We start from the raw sequence: 26,193 nt of genomic DNA on the forward strand, positions 1-26,193 counted from the left end.
GCTTTTGGAAGAGGGACCTCTTTGTCCCTCACTATGTGTGTGTGTGTGTGTGTATGTGAGTGATAGAGAGAGAGAGAGAGAGAGAGAGAGAGAGAGAGAGAGAGAGAACTCTGAAGACTGCTGTGTTGCAGCAAACCAGCCCTACTAAAAACTGCCTCATTTCCTTCATATGGTGCTATGTGTATGTAACCTATTGGTGTGTGTGTGTGTGTGTCTGTCTTTGAGACCACAAGTATACCTACACATGTGCGTGGCTATGTTTATGGAATAAAAAGCAGGAAAATAAAGATCCTTACCTGTTTACTTTCTTGGGAAACCTGCAAGGTAAAACAGGGGAGACCATGATTATCCAATAGAAATGACATCACAGATCATTGTAATAATAAAACAGTCAAACAGCTACGCTGTCCATTTCTATATGGAGGACGAAAAACAAGATGCTTAGCCCACAGCCTCTCCAGAGACCATATAGCAGTAAACATGATAATCCTGATCAAACATCAGCCTCCTTCAGCTGCAGATTAAAGGCTTTTCCAGGTCAAATGTCCGCTGTCTCTTAGATCTAAGCTCTGTGCATGTGTGTATGGCTCCCTTTAGTTACTCATATAGATCACGCCTTGACTGTCGTAATTATATCCTAATCATGGCCATGGCCTGTTTCCTTTGAGGTGGACTTGTCTCAGACTGATTAATGCCCCAGAGTGAAGCAGAGATGAAATAATCTAGGGAATCTGCCAGCACCATATCAGATTATTATTACTATGTATTAGTATACTAACTAGATGTATGGTAGGCATATCAGAAGGTATTAAAATGTATATCTAAGAACATCCTGAGTGTTAAGTTTCAAGCAATGGGTGTTCTATCTCATAAATAAGGTGCTGCCTGTAAACAGTTAGCTTAAGCCATGTGTTCATTTTTGCTTTAAGGAGAGAATGTATCCCAAAGCAAATTAAAATTGATATTAAAGTAATTATGCCATTATAATATATATATATATATATATATATATATATATATATATTTTTTTTTTTTTTTTTTTTTTTTTTTTAAAGATTGTGCCCATTGTCTATTTTGCTTCTCTTCCCTACATACAATACAAGTTAAAAGTTTGGACACACCTTCTCATTTAGTGTTTTTTCTTTATTTTTATTACTTTCTACATTGTACTGTAGATTAATAATGAAGACATCAAAACTATGAAAGAACACATATGGAATTATGCAGTAAATAAAAATGTATTTAACAAACCAGAATATGTTTTGATAATAAAAACAAAGAAAAAACACTGAATGACTGGTACTGTATGTGGTATCTGTAAACAGTGAATGTAGTTGCACATTCAGGCTTTATTTTCTTACCTTCAAATGAAGTCATTTGCTCCAATTCACATTTGTACAGTATATAAAACTACTTTCACAGACTTGAAAATTGCTCGTACTAGATAATCAACGGCAGTGAAGAGGCATTAAGAAATTCATTTTTTCACTGTGCCCAAGTTGAGCATTTTCATATCAGTGAACACATATTGTTACTCTCTGCCTACTGTCAATCACCTGAAGTGCACCGGGGAGAAATGATGTCTCCCTCCAAACATGCAGCAATACAGACTTTACTGTCGCATCCATATCTTTTTATTTAGAGGGGGAGGGCAGTAAATTTCAAGCTAGATTTGAGACCATAAAGTTTGTTTTAAAAAACTAAGGAACAGCGTTAAAAAACATGTAATTATATACTGCAAGCACTGCAAAATGATTAGGAGAACATAAACTAGACACAGACAGTAGTAAATGGGATATAACTTTAAATGACACCAGTATTCTCCTTTAAATTAAACACACACACACCACATTACTGCACAACAGTGGTAAGAATGAGTACAGTTTGCAGCAGACCAGTCTTCTGTAATGGGGAGGTCTCACGACTAACTAGCCCACATTAACTCTCTTTCTCCTGGCGACAGTGCGTCCCATTCAGAGCCATGCTGGGGCAGCTGAATGGCCCGTTTATGAAAATGCCCTCCATGTGTAATAAGTTCCAGAGCCTCCAGCAGAAAAAAAAACTAGCTTTAACTAGCCCACTCCCTCGAAACCTCTGAATTGGATAGATGGAAAAGTCAGCACATAAACACACACACACACACACTGGATAGGCACATGTATACGCACATGCCTAAGGGTGGTAAAACTGAGTAGGCAGATGTTGTTCTTGGTTAATCATACAGGAACAAATGAAAACCAAACCAAGAAGTTCTGAGAGCCTGCATGATCGTTCACTAGCTGTCCAAGCCAAACTAGACTTATGAATCATGTTTGGAGAAATTAAATTGCAGGTCTAATACACTTGATCAGGATTTCAATAATTAGGTCTGTCTGAATAAGTGATAGCATTAATGTTTGAACAGACTTTCACACAGAGTCATTTAAAGGTGAATTACTGCTTATATTTTGTATCTTGCAGACACTATAGCCTGAATATACACAGAGTGAAGTATTGAGAAGAAAAAAAAGATGATGAAGAAAAAAAACTCCAAGTCAGAAATGGCCTGACAGAGACGTTTGAGTGCTGAGGAGAAGGAGGGGGAGGTTATGGAGAGGACTGTGGTCAGGAAAAGAACTGAGAGAGATGTAGTTAAACAACAGCTGAGGAGCAGAGTAATGTCATGGAGAAGAGGTGTGAGGACAGTTAGAGACATGTTAGAGAAAAATCTGAAATAAAGACAACAAAAACAAATAAGTACAAGACAGTGAAAGTCCGTGTAGAAACAGCAATACTCTCAGGTTGACACTATATTAAACGACTTGCAAAAAGGCAACAAGTCCAATTATTGATGCCAATTTAGCCAACACAAAGAGGTAACCATGCCACTAACGGCTGCAGAAAAGGATGACAAAACTACTTAACAGACCTCTAGGTTTAAGTACTGAGGGACGGCTGGTTTCACGGAGGGTTGCCTTGGTCTCAAAGTGGATACTGTATTACATCACACTACGAATGCAGGTTGGCTCCGCCAAGTGCATGCTCTCCTGACAGAATCAGGAATGCAGAAAGAGCGCTGGGTGATATGTGTGTATATGTGTCTGTGTGCGTGTGCATATGCCGGGCCCAACACCACGGGGACGGCGGAGTGGCAAAGCGCATCTGGGAGCAGGGCGTGAAGAACTCTGTTCTGGCTCGTTCAGCATTGCCAGCTAAACTGGCGATCGCGACAGATTACATCCATCATCAATTGCCGATTTAATCGTTTCACTTCACCTCTACCTGTCCCTATGGGATATATTCGTTTTTAAATCATGTCAAGCAGTGCAGGCCTTCCAGGTGATGTCTTTACTGTGTGTTGCATTTACTTTAAAGATTATAGAGCCTGCTGTCAGTAATTGAAAATGTTTCCATGCATGCCATAATGTCTCTGCAGAAAAATACTGGGGGGCATAAAGCAGCAAACATAAAAACTGCAGTTTTTAGTAGCAATGTTTTGAAACAACTTTCTTTCTTTCTTTTTTTTTTAAATGGAGCTCAGGGTTTATCAGGAGGACGGCTGCTTTACTCCATACAATTTCACTGCACAAACCTGTGTGACCTTTTGGCTGTATAGAAGAACAGAGAATGTTAATTAACATTAGATTCTGACCGATTCTGTCGGCATGTCCGGAGATTTAAATAATCAATGATTATACCACTTTGCCTCATGTGTAAATGCGACTGATGTCAACTGAGTCTAAAGGATCCTCATTTCAATTGACCTTTGCATTTCCATGTGGCAGAGCACAAATATGCCTGTAAAAAGGCCTCTTTTAGCATATTATTTAATATCTGGTCATTATGCTTTCCCACTACAGTTTCAAGGTTTACCAAAGAGGCACTGCCAAATGGCAAAAAACTTTAAGACCAATACACTGGTTTGACAATGTCCACACCGGGCCAGTGACGAAGAGTTTCTGGTATAATTTTTTTTCTTACAAGTCATACGCCTATTATGTTTGCAGCTTTGCTGTGTCACTGGTCCACTCTCCTCTCTATTGTACTTTCCCTGACCAATCAGATTGGATGCCACCTCAACATTAGTCAGAAAAGTGTGTGGTGCAGACATGGCAGCAGCTATTTTGAATTACAAAATGAGAAGAAAAAAAACTGTTTGTTTCATTGTGGAACCAACAGTTTCCATGTGCTGAAAATGAGGAATCGATCCTGTACAGCAAGGGGCATTTATCCACAGTCCATTTGTCTAGGGCCAGGATTTTTCAAAGCAGACACCGTGACAAAATAATGCTGTGACAAAATAAGTTATTTAGGTCTATTAACCTATTATTGGTTTATATTTTCACTCTTTCAAAATTAATGTGTGAACAGACTAGATACTTAACTAGAAAATGTTCTCAGTAGAGCGCACAACTCTGCCAATGAATCAGTTAACTGAGAAATGATGGTGACTATCTGTAATTCTGTAAATGGCAGGAAATATTAATCAAGTTTAACTGGTTTTGACACTATTATGCAGTGTCCTGATTGGTGGAAAACGTACCCATGTAAATAGAGCGTAAGCTGGCTCTGTTCCCACCAGGTATTAAAATGTGTCTCAGTCCATCCGTTCAGACCTAGCATTAAAATTATGCGAACATGCGAAATTCGCATCACTCGTGAATTTGCTTCAGCTGAAATTTTTCAACTTGAGCAAAAAATTTGCAGCTGTATTCATGTGAATCCACAATGCTTTAAGTGTAGTCTGAACACACCTTTAGTCCTCCTTCCGTGCAAAAAATAAAAATGGCATTTAACAGGATGCAGGGATTTAACAAAAGGAGGACCCTTGCTCACTCCAGCCTCATTTTAATGCGCTCTCAATCACTGAAGACACATTTCACATCTGTTACAGGCTCAACCCGATGACGTTCAGGCTCAGATTATTTAATTATTCCAGCAGGTCTGAGAGGGTCAGGTTGTCCGCTTCGGTGGATAAAACAACCCGTAATATTACTGTGGTATTCCTGTAGTAACTGCGACACGCTCATTCACAGAGTCTCCTGTGATATTTCTGTAGTATTCCTATAGCAACTCTATCGCGTCTAGGGTTAGAAAGAATGTGTTTAATTGCACCGAGGCACAAAATTTAAGAAAGGCTGCGGCCTCCGAATTTTATATGGGAAAAAAAACATCATCATCATCATGTTTTTAGAGTTCCCATCCTGCAAGCAGACAGTTTGTGTTTTTAATTCATTACATACTTGCTTTAAAGCTGATCTGCACTTTAATTTGCACTGGATCCATCAGCTGACAGTTCAGCTGCGCTGGGCAGAGTCAGGCAAGAAATTTTTTTCTATTAGAAAGGTGAATGTCTGGCCCGTGTCGAGGTGTTGAGCTGGACCACAGCTTAAAACAGGGGGCGTCAGGTTATTAGGCAGTCCTTCAATACGCCCTGGGACATATGTCTGTTTACACCTCAAATGTGATGCAGACAATAGTGTCCCAGGCCACTTCTGAATGTGTCCTGAGTGATTGGATCTCAAGACGCATTGAGGACACATCGCTGCTGTTTACACCTGTACTTCGAGGTGTCAGCTTGTGACTGGATTTCTTGGGACGGATGGTAATACCAGGTGGAAACAGGGTCAATGAACAGCCAGTGCAGCAAGTGCAGTTTTGTGAGTGGGCTTCAATCACTTTAGACAGCTCATTCATAAATAAAGTGTCTGCTTAAAAGGCTGGTTTATAGTTATGTTGTGAATTGACGAACTGAACAGTATTACACAGTAACATCTCAGAAAAAAACAAACAAACTATTTGCCATGGTAGGCTAGAACACATAATTGAAATTAGATTAAATCTAACAGCAGATGTGATATTCAGCATTCTGGAATGGCAAGAAAAGGAAAAAACGAAAGAGGTCGCAAGCCATTTGATATGTTTTCTACAGTGCTGCTGCATGCTGATGATGAACACTGACTCCAGGCATGAAAAGGCTGGCTGGTTCCATTACAGGGCTGCACTACCAGGGCAAAGTGCACTGAAAAAATGCCACTGAAACACAATCACAGCTCAAATAAGTGGAGGTCTGTCATTGTAAATTCTCTAAACTAGCAAATCCTTGGGTGTGAATTTATCTTGTTGCTATTAGAACGGCTCTATCAGTGTGACAGCTTTGTGTACAGTGTCAAATAATAAATTTAAATTATTGAGCATGTTTACATGCACACCATATTCCTGTATTATTTGGAATATCCGCAATATTCCGGTTGCGCACGTGTCATGTAAACACGTACCGAACCCGATTAAGGTCATATTCCAGTTGGAGAAAATTCCGAATTAGACTCCTGGCATATGCCTGTTCTAACCAGAATATTGTGCCATGTAAACACCTTAATCAGAAAATGCCCCGTACTGGAATATTCAGTTATGTCTGAGCATACTCGATTCACAATGAATCCTGGGGCGTCTTTGTTTCTATGGTTACTGCAAGCAGGGAGAATGGCATGGCGAAAAGCAGCAAGAGCCAGCATTTTTGGAGTGAGAAGGAGACTGCAGTCTGCCTTCAGCTAATGAAAGACTTAAATATCATGGAGTACATCAATGGAAGAAAACGCAGAAATAGCAACAGCTTCTTCTTCTTCTGTAATTCGGCAGACCAGACGCCTATACGCAGACTGCTGCCCCCGCAGGTTGAGTGTTGCATTACATAAGAGCGTTGAATACAGGAATATGCCAAGTAACATGTAAACAGAATATTCCAGTTGCTGCAGCACATATAAACACCTTATTTGGAAAATTGCCTTAACCAGAATATTGACCTGAATTGGAATATGGTGTGCATGTAAACGTAGTCAATGCCATAAAATTTATATCATGCAAATCTAGAGGCGCCAACGGTCCCATAAAATACTGAATCATTCTAGTGTTGTACTTGCGAGATCATTCACGTAAGACTGAAGCGACTGTCTACATTCTGTTGGTTTGTCGCATGCAAGTATAAACAGAGCTGAAAAGCAGCAGCCAGTCTTCATATGCAATGTATAGTCGCTCTGGATCCGTTAGTACTAGTCACAACCCAACAGGTTAATAGAAAAAGTCCTAAAGTTCCTTGAGCCTCTATCTCCATGTGTGACAACAGAGCTTCTCTAAGTGGAGCTGTAATTGTGGGACAAATACTCCACACTCCGCTCCAGAGGTTGGTTATGGTTTATGTTGTTTAAGTTACCACTGCCATTCAGTTCTAAAGGGACTTTTACAATATGTAATACATGTACAATGTGTGTGTGTGTGTGTTTGTGCCATGCACAGTGATGCATTTAGATCATGTTTAAAGGTGATTTTATTTCCTTGTAATATTGTATTATTGTAGCAACGTTACACGTTCTCCCACTCTGCACTCAGTATTGATCAGGTCAGTACCATAGTCTGTGGTGAAGTCTCTCCTCTTTCCTCATTGCTCCTTTCTTTATTATCACTATTAGCATCTACTAACTATTAGGAAATATATAGGTCTAGTGAATTTTAGTAAACCCATGAAGTCGGAAATAACAAATAGGTATAAGTTGCAAACTGTAGATAAATAAATTAATTCAGTGCCATTTGACTTTCATATAATAATAGAGAAATATAAGATAGTTCAAGCTAGCAGCAGTGTTATGAAAACACATTTTTACTCAAATACAACCACTGTGTACACTGGAGTGATAGGGAGTGTGCTCCAAAATTTAATCATTGATATCTCTGTATAATAATACTTTGAATTAAGTTGGATCAATACACAAAAGATCCTTTATGAAAAAGTCTGTTATCACAGGCCACTGCTGTCCTGTACTGCAGCACTTTCAAAACCTCGTTTCTACACCAGCCATTAAAAAAATGCAGCTCTGAAGCTTGTAAATCTACCTGCTGGAGGGACATGGTCAGTTGTAGTTGCACTATGTATAAGCGGTTAGGTTTTTTAGACAGAATGATCAGTAGATAGCCAGAAGCAATGCTGGCAACAACATGCAAAAAGAACAGTGCACAAAAGGCAGTGCTTTTATAAAAAGCACTGACTACACACTGCCTTTAATAATCAATTTTCCTCAGCTCACTCAATTCTTCAGATCTAGGTAAAAAAAAAAAAGGCCTTCACGTATGAGCAAGGACTTCTTCCTGGATGGGGCCATTTAATTTGAAGGGAGAGAAAGGGAGAGAGAAGGCAGAGTCGGAACTGGGTGGGATGGGAGGGAGGGGCAGCACTGAAACGGGCCTGGGCTTGAATGCTCCATTGAGGTTTGGTGTTTTGATGGAAAACTGTGGCAGAGTTGGGCCAACTGCAGCAGCAGTGGTAGCATGAGAGGCTGGGACCAGACCAGACCATGGAGAGAGAGGAGGGAGGGACGAGCAGCCCTGAGAGAGCAGGCCTCTGACACACAGAGCCATTTCTGTGAAAGGGTCTCCAAAACAGGGGAGGAAGGAAAACACTGAACAATGAGGAACAAGACCAACTCACGCAAGATAGAGAGGAAGCACTTCAGATTACTCTCAGTTCCACTGAGATTCTCTATCTAACACATAAAGACAGATTACTGAGGCTCGCCATTCAGCACTGAGTTTTAGTCAACTAAATCAAGAATTAAAAATAGATAACACAACACAGCAACGGGCTAAGAAAAACAGTAACCAGACTTCAAACCCAGTGCCTGTGTAGCTTGGTTATGTAACAAAGCAGGGGGACTAAACTAGATAAATGGAGCCTTAAAACACACTCTTCTTTTCCTTCAGACAGTCTTGCTGTTGTAACTTCTGCTAAACAGAGTTGTGCTTGCTGCAGCAATATGCAGGCTCCCAGCAGCAGCAGAGCAGCACAGCTCTCAGGTGTTGAGGCTGGGAGAGGAGGGGCCTTTCTGAAAGTGGGAGAGGACTGGATGGTCTTGGGAGTCGCCCTCAGGCTAAAGCAATCAGGCTGGGGTGTGCTTCATTCCATGAGGGGAAACACAACATAACCTAGCACAGAGGCCACCACACATCTAGTAGTGGATACATTGAAAAACTTTAGTACAACTCTGCTGCAAATCTATGACGATGGCACAATCTCTCCAGCAGGGCTTAGTGCTGAGTCATGCCAGCGGCCTGCCAAGTAGCCTATAGACTGGCAATATTCCCTATTCAGCACCTCAGCCAGCTATTCATACCACCTCTTCCACAAAGGCTTGTGATTCTATCTCAGTGGTGTAATGACACAGGCTCTTGAATGGCCTGACTCATTCCTGCAGCCTGCCAATGAGAGAGAACACACACAGCTTGTTATCTAATCTATACACCTGAGTCACTTGCACATTGCGCGTATACACACACACACACAGCCACCATGACATCACTGCTTTCCAATCCCTGCCCCTGAGGAAGGAGTAAGCTACACCCACATAGTAACTGTAGAGTTACAGTTTTATGTTTTTGGTCTGGTTTACTAAAATAGTCGTTCTCACTCACTGGTATTCAAGCCCACTAGTGTCACAACTTGTGACCTTAGGTGAATTGTGTCTCTGTGTGTGCATGTTTAGAGGACGGCAGAGGTAGAAATTTAAAGAGAGCATAGGTGAGTATTTATGTGACAGGAATAAATAGAATGAGAGAGAGAGAGAGAGACAAGGAGAGTGCTACAAGAAATGTATCTTGATGTTCTGATAACACTGAACTATTATGCCAATAAAGTACGCTGAATTTGAAAAAAAAAAAAGAAATTGAAAGAGAGAGAGAGAGGGAGAGAGAGAATGAGAGAGAGAGAGAGAGAGAGAGAGAGAGAGAGACTGAAAATGGGAGAGGTGTGGTGTGTTAGAGAGACAAGAGCAATAGCTCCCTAGCTCTAGCAACAGCCTCAGGGGGAAAACGGTGCCCTTTCTGCCCCAATAAACCTCATCAGGATTCCTGACATGAAGGCCGGGGGATAGACATTTCTTCACGCTATGCTGTCTGCCGTCCTCCAACACTGGAAAGGGAAAGGAGGTGGTGCAACACTATACTGTTGGCCACAAGTCCTGCCTCAAAACATGACAACATCTCTGATCAATGAGGATATCTGACCTGAGTGAATTATTGAAATCCTTGCCACTGCATTATCCTCTGTCTACCAAAAATGGGGTTCTGATTCAATAGTCACTTCTAGAGGCCTTTATCATAGGAACAGAGTCTCTTGGAAGACTGGTATGCTGAGCAGCACACACATTAATTGTGTGCTATAGTGTATGCATAGTTATTATCATGGAATTAAGTTAATTCAATGTACAACCTAGCAGGGACAAAAGGATAATTACGATTTTTGTGTATGTTCTATTATTTCTGTGAATAAGTGTCCAAGTATAAACGGCTGAGCATCACACTGATGTATTTCCAGCACAACTAAAATGCAGTATGACAGCAGAAAAGTGTTCCATTAATCTAAAACATCAGTGATTTTTGTTGGTGTCAGTCCCTCAGAATTGAAGAGAAAGGATGACTTTCTAAGACTCAGTGTTTTGCACCAACATTGAATAATAATTACAGTGAGGAATCTAGGCTAATGCAGAAGAGGAAGAGATGCCAATTTCTTCATCAACAGTAGCATCAACAGTCCATATGCAACACAGCCACATGACCTGTTGTGTTTTGAGTAAGGGATGCAACTCTTGCTTTTTCTTGACTTAGTCTTTTGCCATTGCTATTGCTATCACTACTGTTATTGCTCTCCCCACCTACATGTAAAACAAACGGCTGGATGCAACAAGTCCAGGCCAGTTCACTGAGGGACACTGAAAGGCATTCCTGGGAAATGTAGGAAACCACTAACAGAAGTACAAGTACAGAAGCATATGCAGGCCATATACCTATATCCTAGAAACCTGAAATGGTACAAATAATTAAGGTACAAGAAGGATGCAGAGGAGAAAATGAAAGAGGGCAGTGACCTTATCTGTAAAATATGTCAGAGAAAAAGCAGCTTAATGACAAAACACTAAAAAAACAACAACAATGCGCTATCTCCATGACAAACACCTGACGAAATCAACAAATTCAAAACCCTACCATGATGACAGCTGAGAATGTGACTGTATAGCACAAAGAGAACTGGCAGTATTTCAATGCTTGCTATTCTTAGATAACTTAGTCTAATGCATACATATGTGATGCCAATAGATAGATAGACTCAAGGTCCATACAAAAAAATTAAAAATAAAATAAATGTTAAAAAAAAAATGATTATATAATATAATATATATAATAGACATTGCTACATTACATAATGAGATTTAGATTGGCATCATTTAATCAACTGGTATCAGGTAAAAGGTAACTGGTAAAAGGCAAGGTGACCAGAGACCGATGAATTAAGTCTTGCCCATTGTTCCAGGGTTTCCGCTACATGTAATTAATCGTGGCGCACCGCCACGGCTAAATAAAAGCCGCCACGGCTTGGGAATGATTTTTTTTTTTTTTTCGGGTGTTAACAATTTAAAGTATATTGTATGAATGACCTGTGAAAACGACCCTACATACACACATAGCATATATTTGCGCACATATACTTACTATGATCAGAGTTTTAAATGATAAATTAAATATCACGACATGTTACACTACGCCGCAATTAATTTTATTTTGAAAACACACCGGAGTTATCACCCGCCTGCTTTGTGCTACTGCTGCGCGCTCAAGAGTGGAGGCGGTAAGAAGCAGAGGGAGAGAAAAGGGCGAGAGCAAGGTACCTAAGCAAGATTAAGTTTAATCCATTTTTTGTTCAAGCCTGTGGAAACGACCCTAATGTTATTAATGTTAACATTGCATTGCGACCGACAGTAGGGCTGGGCGATATGGACCAAAAGTTCAAATGTTCAGTCATAGTCAAAGCCAAATATGACATGACGGGGCTGGAGCTTTTTCGGGTTGTGGATGGCTTGTGGCTGGGGCTTCTGCAGTGTTCCTGGTAGTATCTGGGGGGCAGGAGCTGCTACAGGAGCGTCCTCTGGCTCGGCCCTCTCACCTGCCGTGTCTCCACTGAGAGGGCTGAGGAGGAAGGTTCCTGTAAAGTTACCGGGCGGCTGAGCGACCATGACCGGGGCATCAAAATGCCTGTTGTTAAAAAAGCCTGTTGTTAGCGTTAGCTAACATTCCCTAAAGCTAACGTTAGCGCCCCTAAAAATGCCGGCTAAAAAGTGTGTTGTTAGCGTTAGCTAACGTTAGCTAGCACGTTAGCGTTAGCTTGGTAGTGTTGGCCGTGTTGCCAGGGACGCCTAGCGCCCGACTGTTTGCTTTCTGTTGACACCACATCGCACCGAGAGTAAATCCAATCAGCACCAAGTAAACCCCAAGCCCCACCCAGGAGTTCTCTGGGCCGCTCTGAGTCCCTACCTCGAGGCAGGGCCGTTTTTAAGCCATTTGGTTAATAGTAAACTGTAAGTCAGAGATGGTTTGGTTTTTCTCAATTTACCAAGTTCCACTCACTTTAAATTGTATTTATGTGTAGGTGAAGACAGACCTGAGGAACAGGCTGCAGGGGGACCATCTGGCAGCATGCATGCTGCTCAGCATCAATGGGCCACCTCTGGCTGAGTTGAACTACAATAGAGCCTTAGAGCTCTTTTTCCAAAAAAGAAAAAAATAAAGATGAAGGGGGGGGGGGGGGGGGGGGGGGGGGGGGGGGGGGAATCCTGGGGGAAACCCTGTGTTCTGTACGTAATAATTTAGACAGTACCTCCATCAAGACATTTTTCTGAGGACTACTGTTTAGTCAAATATTTACATTCAATATTTAAAAAATATTAATATTTAAAACCACAAAAAGTTCAGTACATGGGTCAATGTAAAAAGTCCATATGTGAAGACTAGGGTGGACAGTAAATCAATAATTCAATATACTGCAATACTTATCCTTGTGAGATGTTATCGATACACTTGTGCTAAGTATTCAGAGTTTTCATCTTAACTTGCATAGATAGCACATTTGAGTCATTATGAGGCATATTTGTTCCCTCTTTTAAGTTACTTTAAATTGAACTGCCCTGTCATGTTCATGCTGAATTGCTGTACCATCACTACTGTGGGTAAAATATCATAATAGTATCATATCGCAAGTTACCCAGTGATTCCCACTCATTATGAAGAATAAAACAAAACTGATATATTCAGTCTGTCTACACTTATTGAGAAAAATGAACATATTTTCTTAATAAAATGCTGTAAAAAAACATGTAGTGTTGTGTTTTGACTCTTGTCGCAGTAAGATGAATATTTCAGCAAAGTTTGGCAGATACCATGATAACATCATTTGTGGGGGTAATTTTTGGCCATGAAAAATCAAATGAAATTCATACTGTCCCATGTGTGCAACACAAAATAATCTTTGGAATGCAAGTAACATCACATACTAATGATATAGAACTAATCACATAAGAGTATCTGGATTGAAATGTTTTTTTGTCAGGTAAATCTCTTAAGAAAGATGTCAACATCCCTAGTTTTGACTTGGGACCTTCAGACTAAACATTTACAGTACATTTGCAATACTGTTCACAGTAGATGATGGATCAAAGATGGGCCCCATGCACGCCAACAGGAGATTACACAATACCCAATCATGTTACTCATGTTTCATAAAGGAATGGGATGCACTCAAGATGAATTTTGTTTGCAAAGTCTATTAAAATACATCTTTATAGAATGTTCTACAGCCGAAAAGGTTCTGTCATGATCTGAATTAACATTAATTTAAAATGTAATTTAACACAAGAAAATGCACCTTAAGTATGACTTATTTCCTCATGATTGATGATTCTATCCTGGATAATACACCAACCTGTCAAAGTGTTTCTTGCTCCATGGTAAAGAAGCCGCAATTGACATGTACAGTACAACTGGACTTTGAAGAGACATAACAAGATCTTGTAAATTCATACTTACATGAGCTGATCAAAACATATAACCATTTTATACAATTACACGAGATTTAATCTTCCAAATCACACTATTAGGGTTGGGCCAATGGACAATCATCTTCCCTATTCTCTTGTCATCTTCCATTACCGATGGCTGACATCAACTAGGGGTCATGTAACAATCCAGACACAATTTACAGATTGTTATATCAGACAGATATTACTGATATGCAAAAGACATCCACAGACCCTAACCACTATTAACTCCACAACAGTCTGTTAGCCAGGCTGCGGCCAGTTAACGGAGGTTTTTTTTTTGCCCCCCCGAGTCGAAACCCCCCGTGGCTGCTGCTAGTGTCACTCCAAGATTTCAGTTTTGGTCAGCCTGATATCACTTCACACTACAGTGGCCGGACGAGATGCTGCCAAAAAAATCCAACATTTTTGGGGGAAAAAACCCAAACCAAACCAAAACAAACAAACAAACAAAAAAAACTCAAGTCAAGCCGGCTGTATTCAGCCAGTTCAAACTAAAGAACTGTCAATGTCGACCATTAAGCCCAGGAGTACTGTGCCCCAAAACCCTGCCTGATCTGGGTGTATGATTTGGTATCCCTCAACTATCTCAATCAATTCTCTCAATCATCCATTAGTTGGGGTCAGATGCATACATAACATGACTTCAATGTGAATGCAACTATGTACGATACTTTGTTGTCATAAAGGCACGTTCCTCACACTTCTCTCCAAAGCATTAGGATGTTCTGCTAGTAGGGTTGTGGTTGTGTTTCCTGCTTCTGTTTTGGTTCAAAGGTTTTATTTGTCATTTACACAGACGGACTTCAGGTCAGACCAGGCACTGAAATTATTAGAACAAAGATGCACAGAGTTACTTCAACTACTTTTAAATTTGCAAAAGAAAAAAAAATTATATTAAAGTCCAAGTGAAAGAAATCCACTTCAAGTCCCTAGTCCTCCCCACTGATGATGCCTGCATCCCCAGTGCCCAGTTCCCAATGTGTTAGTGAACATGGCAGATGGGCACAGATGTTCAAGGACATGGACAAGGCTTCTCAGGATACAAAAAAATATTTGTGGCATGATCCTTTAAACATAAGGGGATTCAGCAGTGTGGTGAATAAGCACTCATCAATGCAGGCTGAATAAGAGACATGACAGGATTTCGATTCAATGCGCACAGTACCAGGTTCAGATTTGATCAAACCCCAACTCTATCTACTAGTCTGCACTTTATGAGAAAAAGGGCTTGGTGAATGCAAGACACTGTACTAAATTTACAAGTGAATTCATAACGCATTTTCTCTTCCTCTTTTCTCTCTAGGCTTCTTGCTATGGAGCATCTAATGATGTTACTGTTGAATTTCCCAGTCACATTTGAAAATATTGCATTGATTGTTGTTGGTTAAAGCCATTCCAACTTGTACAGAAGCCAGCCCCTCCCTCTCAACTTGAAAGCAGGTTGGTGACTGAATCTATGTTCTCACACTGATTCTTGTCCAGAAAGAGTACTGGTGTGCTAGCTTGTCTACTAACCCCTAAATCAGCAGAGACAGGCAGTGTAAGATTAATCACAGTGCAGCAGCAAGTTGCTGCTCTGACAGAGAGGCCACACTCAATTACCGCATCTCTATTCTGAGACACAGGGGAAAAACAGCCTAAGCAGACCACATAAATCATATGCAATGGGTTATTGCAGAAATGTTGCTTTTCAGTCTCCCTACATCTTGGTCCCACATTGTCAGTCACAGCAGCAACAAACATACTTGTGCACCTAAACACGCTAACACATATATGTAGCATGAAATAAAACGAACTTATCAACCCTTCCAGCCTCCTCCTAAACACTTCCTGCAAAAATAAAGAAAGCTAAGATAAACGGCCACCGTCACATCTCTTAGGCCTCCACGCAGTTGGCACACTATCATGACTTGACAAACCACAACAGCTAGCTCGAAGGCACTAGCCTAGTTCATGGCTAAACACCCTAACATGGACATGTGAGGACATGACACTTGGGCAAGACAGCTCTCTTGCTTTGTCCTCTTTCTCTCTATTGTAGTGATGGTGCCTTTTGTGAAGTGAAAGTAATGTTTCAGCCCCGAAGCTCTCTTGGCAAGTAGGGGAGGATTGTAGAGGGTGTCCACAAGCATCAGCATCATAAGGCTGGGTGACAAACCCTAACTCCCTAAGCATGTCAGCGCCCCAGCCAATGCCCAAACTCCACCTACTCCCCAACATCACTAACCCTGGAGTGTTGCCTGTTTATGAATCTCCCTTACATCTCTCCCATCCTCCTTTATCCATGTCATTGTCTATTTCTCTCCCTATAGTTAGGCTTGACTTGACTAAGCTAACTGCAGAATTATAAATACACTAAAACACTACAGAAAAGGGTAAGACACAAGACCTCAGCTAAACTTTTTCACCGATCCATTTTCCATTTGCACGAAACATTGGAGGCAAAAAAGTCAATATCCCCTTCCCTGAGACAAAATGAAACCTTGGCGGTCCCCGGTTATGGTAGGAAGATGGGACAATGATTAATGCAGAGAGGGAATCATCACTAACAACTGGTGATGACTGAAATAGAGAGAATGTGTGAAGGAGAATGACAGAGAGAGGCAGAGAAATGAAACGAGACCTAGCAAGATTGAACACTGAGCATGGTAAGAGTTGTTGTGTGCCTGCCAAAGTGACATCCAGGTGTGAGCACAGTCTTCCTAAGCTCCTCATTTACACTCCAGTGACAGACTGATGAGTTCTATTCAGCTCTGTAAGCCTCAAAGTCAATTAAAGTATGGAGGAATCAGACTGACGATGGAGAAAGGCATCGTGGAAAGGGGGGAGGAATCAAAGGTGGGGGGTGGGGGGGAAGACGGGAAGCAGGAAAGATGAGCAGACGGAAAAATGAAAGATTAAAAAAATACACTCTGCAAGTAAGATCAGAAAACCAGAGACAGAGATTCCCAGCCAAAATAACCTATCCATCAATAATCATCTGCCGCTCTGCAGATCATGTATCTGCAGACTAACACTGGGTGATATCTAGGCTGACAATCAGAATCAGAAATACTCTATTGATCCCCGAGGGGAAATTGGGTAACAAGACATTCTTGTCATGACCTAAAATGCTCTAAGGAAGATTTTCATGGAAAAGTTAGGCCTATGAGATACTATAATTATGATTATGGTATTACACATTACTCCAAGGACTGTGTCTCTCGTCTTAATTTTAACGTCACAGGGCAAAAATGAAGCATCACTGCCTTTGGGCAGAGTCACAGCCCTTTAAAAAGAGGCATGGAGTGGGTTATAAAAACCTAGTAAAAATCTCTAGGCAAAGAAATATATGATAATCAAATTGACACTGCCCTGGAGTCCAATCCCACTCAGCATCTAACACTGCCTACCAATAAGCTACATACAGAGTACAACTATTTATTACCCTACTTAGTCATGACAGATACAGCCTTTGATCTAACTGGCTTAATTTTTTTGTTCATTCAGCAAACAGTCTCAGTATATATCCTGTAACTTATGGGAAATGTATGAGCGTATCAAATTAATGCTGTCACTTTCCAGCTACATCAAACTTGAGTCCGTGCTCTTAAGATGAGAGATGTATATGACTTGTGGATATCCATTTCAAACCACAGCTCAGAGTAGCTGACACAGCTTCTTCTGTATCAGCACTGACTTGGTGGAACAGAAGCGTACTGCATTATCACAGGATGATAAAGGGATGCCAAATATGGGAAAGGCACACAAGCACAAGCATAGCTATCAGACCTATTCCTGAAAATGCACCTCTATTTAGAATATTAACTCCACTGCAGTAAAAAACATACCAACTTCAATAGCATGTTTTTTTAGGATTACACTAGCGCAACAATTAGCCACAAACAGTATTTCTTCCCTCATAAGCTCATGGTGGCATCCTCCAATCAGTCTGCCTGAAAACACCTGACCTGCACTGGTGGACCTGAGGGGAACATACAGTGGACAGCAAGTTTTCTCCCACTGAGAGCTATTGTTTACCATTAGTGATGTCACCAGCACCACTTCCAGGGAGGGCCTCAGGGGGGTGGGAAAAACGTGGAGATCAGCAGAACTCTATGACAAAGAGCTAGCAGCACACTAAACTGACCCACCGGCTGGCGGCCCAGCCCCATAGATGTTAGGCACATAGCACAACCATAGCCAAGCCTGAGCAAAAACAAAATACACAACACACCACAGAAGGGGACACAGAGGAGGGGAAGAGAGGCAGACTCATACAGCAATAGATGACAGACACCACCATTAATGAGGTCAGCAACAGGTCATCAACATCAACAAAGTTGGAACATAACATCAGAATCTGATGTCACCTAAACACCATCCAGATCACAGGCTTACCCTTACAGTGACAGTTCAGTTTCAGTGCTAATTGCTTGCAGGGCCTATAGACTGTTGTCACACTTTTCCATTTTTTTGCTTTGCATGTTGTGTTTTGAATTGCTATAATTAGGGCTGGAGCTATCAATTATTTTTGAGTATTCTACCGATGATCCCATCAACTAATCAATATAAAAAAAAAAAATACATAAGGTCCCTCCAAATGACTAAGCACTTTGTTTCCTTTAAGAAAAATCAACATTTTTATTGCATATTTTAACTATACAAAAACATTATCTTTCCAAACAAAACCCCTTTAAAGCATGAAGTGCCATATTATATTACAAGAAAATTTAATCAACTCTTCCCTGGCTCAGGACCAACCTTTCCACAAAGTTTCATGCAAATCCATTCAGAACTTTTTGAGATATCCTGCCCACAGAAAGACAGACAGAGCAACGACATTACCTTCTTGTTGGAGGTTAATCAATGTTCCACTCTCCGCTAGCCTTAATCCTAACTCGCCATTATATGAATTTATGTTAAATGTGCAAGTTAAGATTACCGTCACTGCATGTGTACACAGGCTGTTTTCTGTTGAGATGCATTCTATTCACCTCATTTTTCATGGAAATAGAGAAGCAGCCACTTAACGTTTTTGTGCAAGACTTCTGGTCAGGCACTTCTGGTCATTGGCAAGCTAACTCACTTTTCACCGTAGCAGCTAACACAACGACTGATTGATTTTTGGAGGTGCTCCAACAACATTGGCAAATAAGCTAGTTAGCAAGGAAGCGAACAAATGGAAGTGTGGCACAAAAACAAAACAAGAAAACATAAATTCAACCAACTGTTCACTCCTGCATTCCAAAATAAGGTGGACAAATGAAACTCAGTTGTGTCTAATTCACTGGCGGTTAAACACAAGTTTTCTACCCGACTACACGAAAAGTCTAAATTAAGAGAACACTGAGAAAACAGTCAAAACTGAGCATCTTTTGATCTGTAAAAACAAATGGGGTTGGAAAAAGGTTGAGTTGACATAAGTCATTTGAAATGCCCTACCTAATATTCCAGTAACCCAATTCCTTAAATGCTACAAATGCCATTTTTCTGCAGCTGCCTGAGTGGCTGCAATAATCCCCCTGGTGTTCTCTGCCAGATGCAGCCATAAGCACTATGTATGATCAGAAAAAAAGTCCTCACCCAAACATAATCCTAAATTTAACCAAGTGGGGGTATCTTGTCAAGAACTCTGGTGGAATTAATAATAATGCTCAGTGACCCCCCCCCCCCCCCCCCACCCACCCACCCACACACAAAAAAAAGTTTAAATGACCAGTATATCTGTGTTGACTAGAAAGAGCAGATCACACACATCCCTAGCTTCAAGGTAAAGAATTTGAATCAAGGGTTTTTAGTAATGGAATTATTTGAGTACCTTGAGAAATCGTTTCACCCTAGCTATAATGGTCTGCTGCACAACTGAACTGTAACAATGCTGGCTCTAATAGACATGTAGAATGTAAAACAAATGAATCAAACACACTGAGGATGTCAGTGCTTGTAGTCCTAAACTCTAATTAAAGATAAAATTACTAATAGCATCAGTAAACTATGCAGCACTGTTTTCTAGCCACTAAATACTGGCTTTTCAAAAGTTGCCAAATACAGAAATGCAGCACGGGACATCACATAGAGCAGCAGCAAATTTATGAGAAATGACCTTACACATAATGTTCTCAATATGATAGGAATAGAAACCTAGCATTGGGTGTTTCATGACATCAAAGGAGTAGCTTCATGATTTATTTGCTGCAGTGTAAGATTCATTACAAGTTTGCTGCAATCCTTGAAGAGTACTGACATTAATTTTATTGAAAGCCACCATGGCGGCCATGGAGGCTGCATCAGTAAAGTCATTGGAGCCCTCCACAGTGTTGTGGTAATGCTCTACAGAAAAAAAAAGCAAACAGTGCCACAACAGTCTGTGCCAGATACTGCTGCCATCATTGCAATGGGAAAGGGAGGGGGTGTCTAATTCATGCCCTAGACATGAGGACATTTCATATTCTAACCCTGTGCAATAAGTTTCCTTTTGCTTTTACTAGTCTCTGCATTCCTCTGTGCTGGCATGCTTTCCTTGCAGGTATGTGGGATTCAGGTGGGCAGGCTTGACATAACATTACAGCTTCACTTCTCTAATACATTGCCAAAACACATCAAAATCATAATAGGAATCCATTTCTTTCTTCTCTGGGTACCAGGAGTTCATCTGTAGTGATGCAGAGAACACTGACACCTTAACATCACAATATATTATAAAAACGAGCACATTCCTCTCTGCAATGTAATGGCTTCTCAGTCCACTGAACACTGTTTAACCTACTGGTTTTAGCATGAGTGTCCAGCATCAAATCTAAGTTGACCAATCCCTAAGATAAGGTGATTACTTGAGCTTTAGGTTTTGTCCAAATCCAGAGATTGTTTTAATAGGTGTAGGAGAAGGTTGGTTTTAAAGGCTTAGGGTTAATAGTGATGTTGAGAGGTGTACAAGGCTCACAGATGACTGTTCGCTGGCACACAAACAGTGGCAGGCCTTTTCACTCCTTGGACAAGTAGTACTTTACTGTCTGCAGAGAACTCCATTACCCATGCTGAGATCAGCAAAGTTTCCATTAAGATGTGATGGCCCTCCATAGTAATTAGATTGTATAACGCAGTTATTATGAGGCATATCACCACAAAGAAATTCTTCACTTGGACAATTTAAAAAATATGTTTTCAAGAGGCTGTGGGCTTTTAGTACAACACACTCATAACCAACTTGGCTGACTTTCATGAAAAATTCTGTATATTAGTCTGAATAGTGTGTTCGGAGAGTTGACGATGCATTAACATAAGATAAATATCATACCTGTCAGTGAAACTGGACTGTGTGTCACTCATTGGGCTTCCGGTTCTAGATTTGCAGCAAATTATATCCGATTAACATTTTCCAGAATGTGATGAGACGATTTCCTGGAGTGTCCTTCACTGGCATTCGTCTTAATTTGGCAAGGACTGTGAGGATGATGGTGAGCAGGAAAAAAATATATATATAATTGCGGCGGCTGGTGTGGGCTGTACGTCCAACACTAGGATAAACAAAAATAAAAACCGACACGTTATCTATCAAACAATATTCCTTGTCTAAAGTGAATGGCTGCAAGGGACAGTGAAGACCATCAAAACGAATCGGGGCCTCGGCCTTGTTAGCTGTACAGTCAGATGGCTATAAACAATACTGTGGCAGCAAACAAAAAATAAATTGCTCCAGCTCAAACAAGTTGTCGTGCATATACAAACTCCTTGTTCGGATCATTTGATGTCAATAAATCACATCCCACTGTCCTGCTGATGTGAAACGTGTAGCGTTAACATGACCTATTAGTATTCCAGTACGTAAATGAAGCGGACACCTTGGCCCTGTGATACAGTCCGTCTGCCACCACCCCTGCTCGGCTGAATGGCCTCGGTGCCTAAATGATCTTTGAAGATGTTGGAAATTCCTCCAGTCCCATTTGGTATTCCCTGCTCCCAGAAATGCCTGTCTGTGGCTGCGCGGACGAGTCTCCCGTGACCATGAGAATCGCTCAATACCGACTACGAGTTGAGACAACCCCGTGTTACAAATTAGCAAAACAACTACAGCTAATGTTATAGCAGTATAAAACGTTAAGATACAAAACAATACGGGTTATGCCCGATTAAAAAAAATCGCAATGGTTTTGGCAAATCCTTTCTCACAGCGATCCGGCTGGCGTTGTATCTCGCCAGCTACCAGCTAACAAAACAGATGAGCTCTTTCAGCAAAAAACTTTGCTTCGTGTGCTCTTGTTTCGAGTGCAAACTAAGCAAACTCCCGTTCACAACAATGAGCTGGGCAACGGCCGAAAGAAATATATATATCACCGCATGAATGTTGACTGGCATGTGAATTATCTCCTTGTTATGTCCTTCAAAAAGTCTCCTTGAAGAAACAAAATCCAGTGAAGTCGGTTAGCACAGCGCAGCGTTCCTTGACTCCATGTTTCCAGAATTCAGTCGTTTCTCGGCAGAATTCCCGTGGATGCAAAGCAAGCTAGCTCTGTGGCTAGCTAACGGGACAGCCAGCAACAACCAGTCTTCCGCAAACTACGACAAAAATAGCCGCCAGGCCGCTCAAAACTTTCGGCTAACACCAAACGCTATTTTTTTCCAAACGCACGACGTTATTTGTACGTGAGTATAACTTATGGAAAGGTACCAAAAATCCCACTTTCTGCCGCTAGCAACGCCCTAGCCAGCTAGCTGTTAGGAGTCCAACAGCGCTTCCACTAACCACTTCCGCCGGGAGATGGGAAAACTCATTATGTTTTTACATAAGTTTTTTCTCTCTCTTTATCGGGAAGTTTTTTTGCAAACTATTACTTAAATTATTACTATTACTTAAAGAACTGCAACGCATTATTATTATTATTATTATTATTATTATTATTATTATTATTGTTGTTGTTGTTGTTGTTGTTGTTGTTGTTGTTGTTGCTGTTGTTGTTGTTGTTGTGTTTGCTGATGGTTTGCATTTTAGTTTTCAGTCCTTAGAAAGAGGTTGAAACCCACTGACCCTCACTATGTGTTGAGTTACATGGTTGTATCCTATTACCTTTACATTCCTGTGTGGATTGTGGCATATTTTTTGGTACAGTAGTGGGATTATATTATCGTTGTCATGATTTTTGGTGTTTTTTCTAACCTGCCATACCATCATAATCAGTGTAATGTTTCTATAGTGAATTATATAGTTTCTTTTATAAAGTGTATGGTTTTGCTGTGATAACTGTATTGTAGCCAGTAGTCTTTACTGTGCTTGCAGAATGTGTGTGTGTGTGTGTGTGTGTGTGTGTGTGTGTGTGTGTGTGCTGAGGGTGAGTGGGGGGTGTCTAGAAAAATGTATCTGTAAAATGGTTGATTAGCATGCATTATTATTGCATGGCTTTCATGGCTCTCTGAGTCAGGCCAGGTCTATGCTTGGGCATGGAGAGCACTCATATGCTCATTATCTAGGCTTGTGAATGGGATCCCAGCTGGCCCAGTCCTTTGTCCACTAAGAACAGATGACTCTCATACTCTCAAGAAACTTCCTCCTCTGTAGAAAATGCATATAAGGCAGAGGAGAGTGATACAGTGGTGTATGTGTGTGCATGTTCTTCTAAATTTGCACATTGACCTACCTCTATGCACATTTTATACACCCATGCACACGTTTTTTTCTGTTTTTTTTTTTTTTTTTGCACATTGCTTTTTGCACACTGGGTTGTACTTAGGTTATTCTGTTGTACTCAGATCTTATTCTGTTGTACTTAGATCTTATTCTTTATTTTTATTTCTTTTTATTTACTTAATCTGTAATCTGTGAATACTGCTGAAAAAATGTGAATTTCCTGCGGGATGAATAAAGTATCTACCTACCTACCATGTGTCTGTGTGAAGACAGACAGACAGACAGAAAGAGACAGAGAAAGAATGAATGAATGACTTCAGATGACATTAAACACCATCTTGAGGTTTAAATTCAGTTTTTTAAAACTTAGGTTTAAATCAGTAAACTGACTGTAAACTACTGCTAGAGTGGACAAACTAGGATAGTTGTCAAATGGGAGTGACCTGTAATGCATAATGGACAAGGAAGTCAGCCCTGAGTATACAAGATAATGTAAGCGAGATAACATGAGGCCAGATTTACAACTTGAAGAGGAAAGCTAGGCCTACTAGGTCGATATACAATACATTTAAGTATCATAAAGCATTTGTTACTGGGGAGACTTATAGGTTGTCAGAATATCATGGAAATATCAAAGATGTGGAAAAAAGATAATAAATATTCATTGATCAGTTTGCATACTGGCATCAGTTGGAAACATGCACCTGTGCTCCACAGTCACTACCACAATATTTTCATGTTTCCTAATTCCTACTGACTTTCTCCCCCACAGCGCTCAGTGTAATGTGTCACACCTCTAGTATCAGTCTGAGGTGTTACACTGAGGAAGACATTACAGGCAAATATGAAAACCTATGGGAGGTCAAGTATCCCACATCATCTGTCTATAATGGTCCTACTGCATATACAGATGTATAGCACAGCTTTGCTGATGGACTGCCTTTATGAATTAATGTGTAGTATGCACAGCCAGGTGAGAAATTAAAGGAAAAACCAACATCAAGGGTCTTACTGAGGTGTTGGGACAGCACAAGTCACCAGAACAGCCTCAGTGCTCCTTGGCATAGACTCTACAAGTCTCTGAACTCTACGGGAGGGATCAGGCTCAATTCTTCCAAAAGATATTCCCTCATATGGTGTTTTGATGATGGTGATGGAGATCACTGTCTAACACATTGCTTCAACATATCCCATAGGTGTCCAGCTGGGTTGAATGTGACTGGGTGGTGACTGTGAAGGGCATGGTGCTTGATCTACATGATTTTTATTCTCACCAGCAACTCAGTGTCCTGTGGATGGGGGCGCTGTCATCCTGGAAAAGCCCGTTCCCATCAGGATAGAAATGTTTCATTGCAGGATCAAGATGATCACTCAGAATAACTTTGTTTTGATTTAAATCTTCCCACTAAGGTGAAGAGTGGAGTCAAACCATGCCAGGAAAATGCCCCCCACAGCATAACAGAGCCACATCGCTTTTTCCACATCTCTGGAGGCCAGTCTATGGTGTTTGTACCACTGAACTCGGAAATGTGTTTTTGTCCTTGCAATGAGGGCTTTTATGCACTGCAACCATAATGTGATATTGCTCTCTGAAGTTGTTGATGGACTGTTGATATAGTCTGATCATGTCTTGCACTGGCAGTCACCTGAGGAAGAAGGGATCTTCTGTTTTTCCTGACATACCACACCAATGCACAAGCATCAGTATCTTCAAATGTGCCCTTTCGACCACAATTTCCAATCCTGCTCGCTGATGTCTTTCCCATAGTTATAATAGACATGTCATTTCTGGCACTGTTTCTATTGAAACACTAGCAGAGCAGTCTTAGTGACTGAGGCTCCTGCCATCCATGCCCCAATCATGAACCCTCTTTCAGAGTGATTTAGAGCTTTTCCTCTCACCATCTTGATCCAAAATTGTGGTCTGCTGGGCCTCCTCAGCAGGTTTAGACATGCATGATAGGATATTAATCACTAATTATGTCATGCAGCACACCTGTATGGAAGCATCTGTGCTCATTATGTTTACCCAGTCATTTATTCACGTTTTCCTTTAATGTTTCACCTATCTGTATAGTTTCAATATTCATTTAAAAAAAGGTGTAGTTTATTGTTTGGTTGGTGGTGGGGACACAAAGATACTTTTTTCAGTATAACCAACATACTGCCCAAAACATTCTTTTAAATAGTGAATATGCTACTGATATCTTGACCTGAGGGAAAAAACAGTTTTTGCTGTGTTTTTAGGAGGGCAAAACAGTGTTGTTGATACATATTAGGGTTGAACATTTTGTGATCATCTTTGTTATACAGTACAAATTATGCACTTTAGTGTCATAGCATCCAATAAAAATACTTTAGAATATAAGTATTTCTAATCTGCTGTAATTGTTTTAAAAATAATTTCCTTATGATTTCTATGTCCATTGTGTCCTCTTGATGTCACTGTGTGGGATACTGTCACTCATTCAGTGAAGCTATACAGTAATCTTTTGCTTGATCATTTGTCATTTATTGCAAACCCACTTTGTTTTGTGACTCCATATATTCTGTCAGAATATTTGTGTGCTCCCAAAACTGAAAACACATAATATGTCTTTCCTTTGCATTCACACTAAATATGAGTGAAACATTTGTATAAGTAGCCAGGCTTCAGGCCTTTTATAGTGGATAAACTACTTCAAATCAAGTAAAAGTATC

The 26,193-nt window shown here is 40.6% G+C and overlaps 1 protein-coding gene across 5 annotated transcripts in view; it reads right to left on the reverse strand.

The window, feature by feature from the left end:
* arhgef12a (Rho guanine nucleotide exchange factor (GEF) 12a) overlaps nucleotides 1–22,594 on the reverse strand; it is a 47,606-nt gene extending 25,012 nt beyond the window's left edge. For all 5 annotated transcript variants that reach the window (XM_030066991.1, XM_030066990.1, XM_030066992.1 and 2 more), the window contains exons 1-2: nucleotides 21,169–22,594; nucleotides 297–317 (exon numbers count right to left, since the gene is read on the reverse strand). In XM_030066991.1, coding sequence (XP_029922851.1) covers nucleotides 297–317; nucleotides 21,169–21,200 — 53 coding nt within the window. In that variant the 5' untranslated portion in view covers nucleotides 21,201–22,594. The remainder of the gene's footprint in view (nucleotides 1–296; nucleotides 318–21,168) is intronic.
* Between the last annotated feature and the right edge of the window lie 3,599 nt (nucleotides 22,595–26,193).

The sequence above is a fragment of the Myripristis murdjan genome, chromosome 13 (assembly GCF_902150065.1).
Source record: "Myripristis murdjan chromosome 13, fMyrMur1.1, whole genome shotgun sequence".
NCBI lineage: Eukaryota > Metazoa > Chordata > Actinopteri > Holocentriformes > Holocentridae > Myripristis > Myripristis murdjan.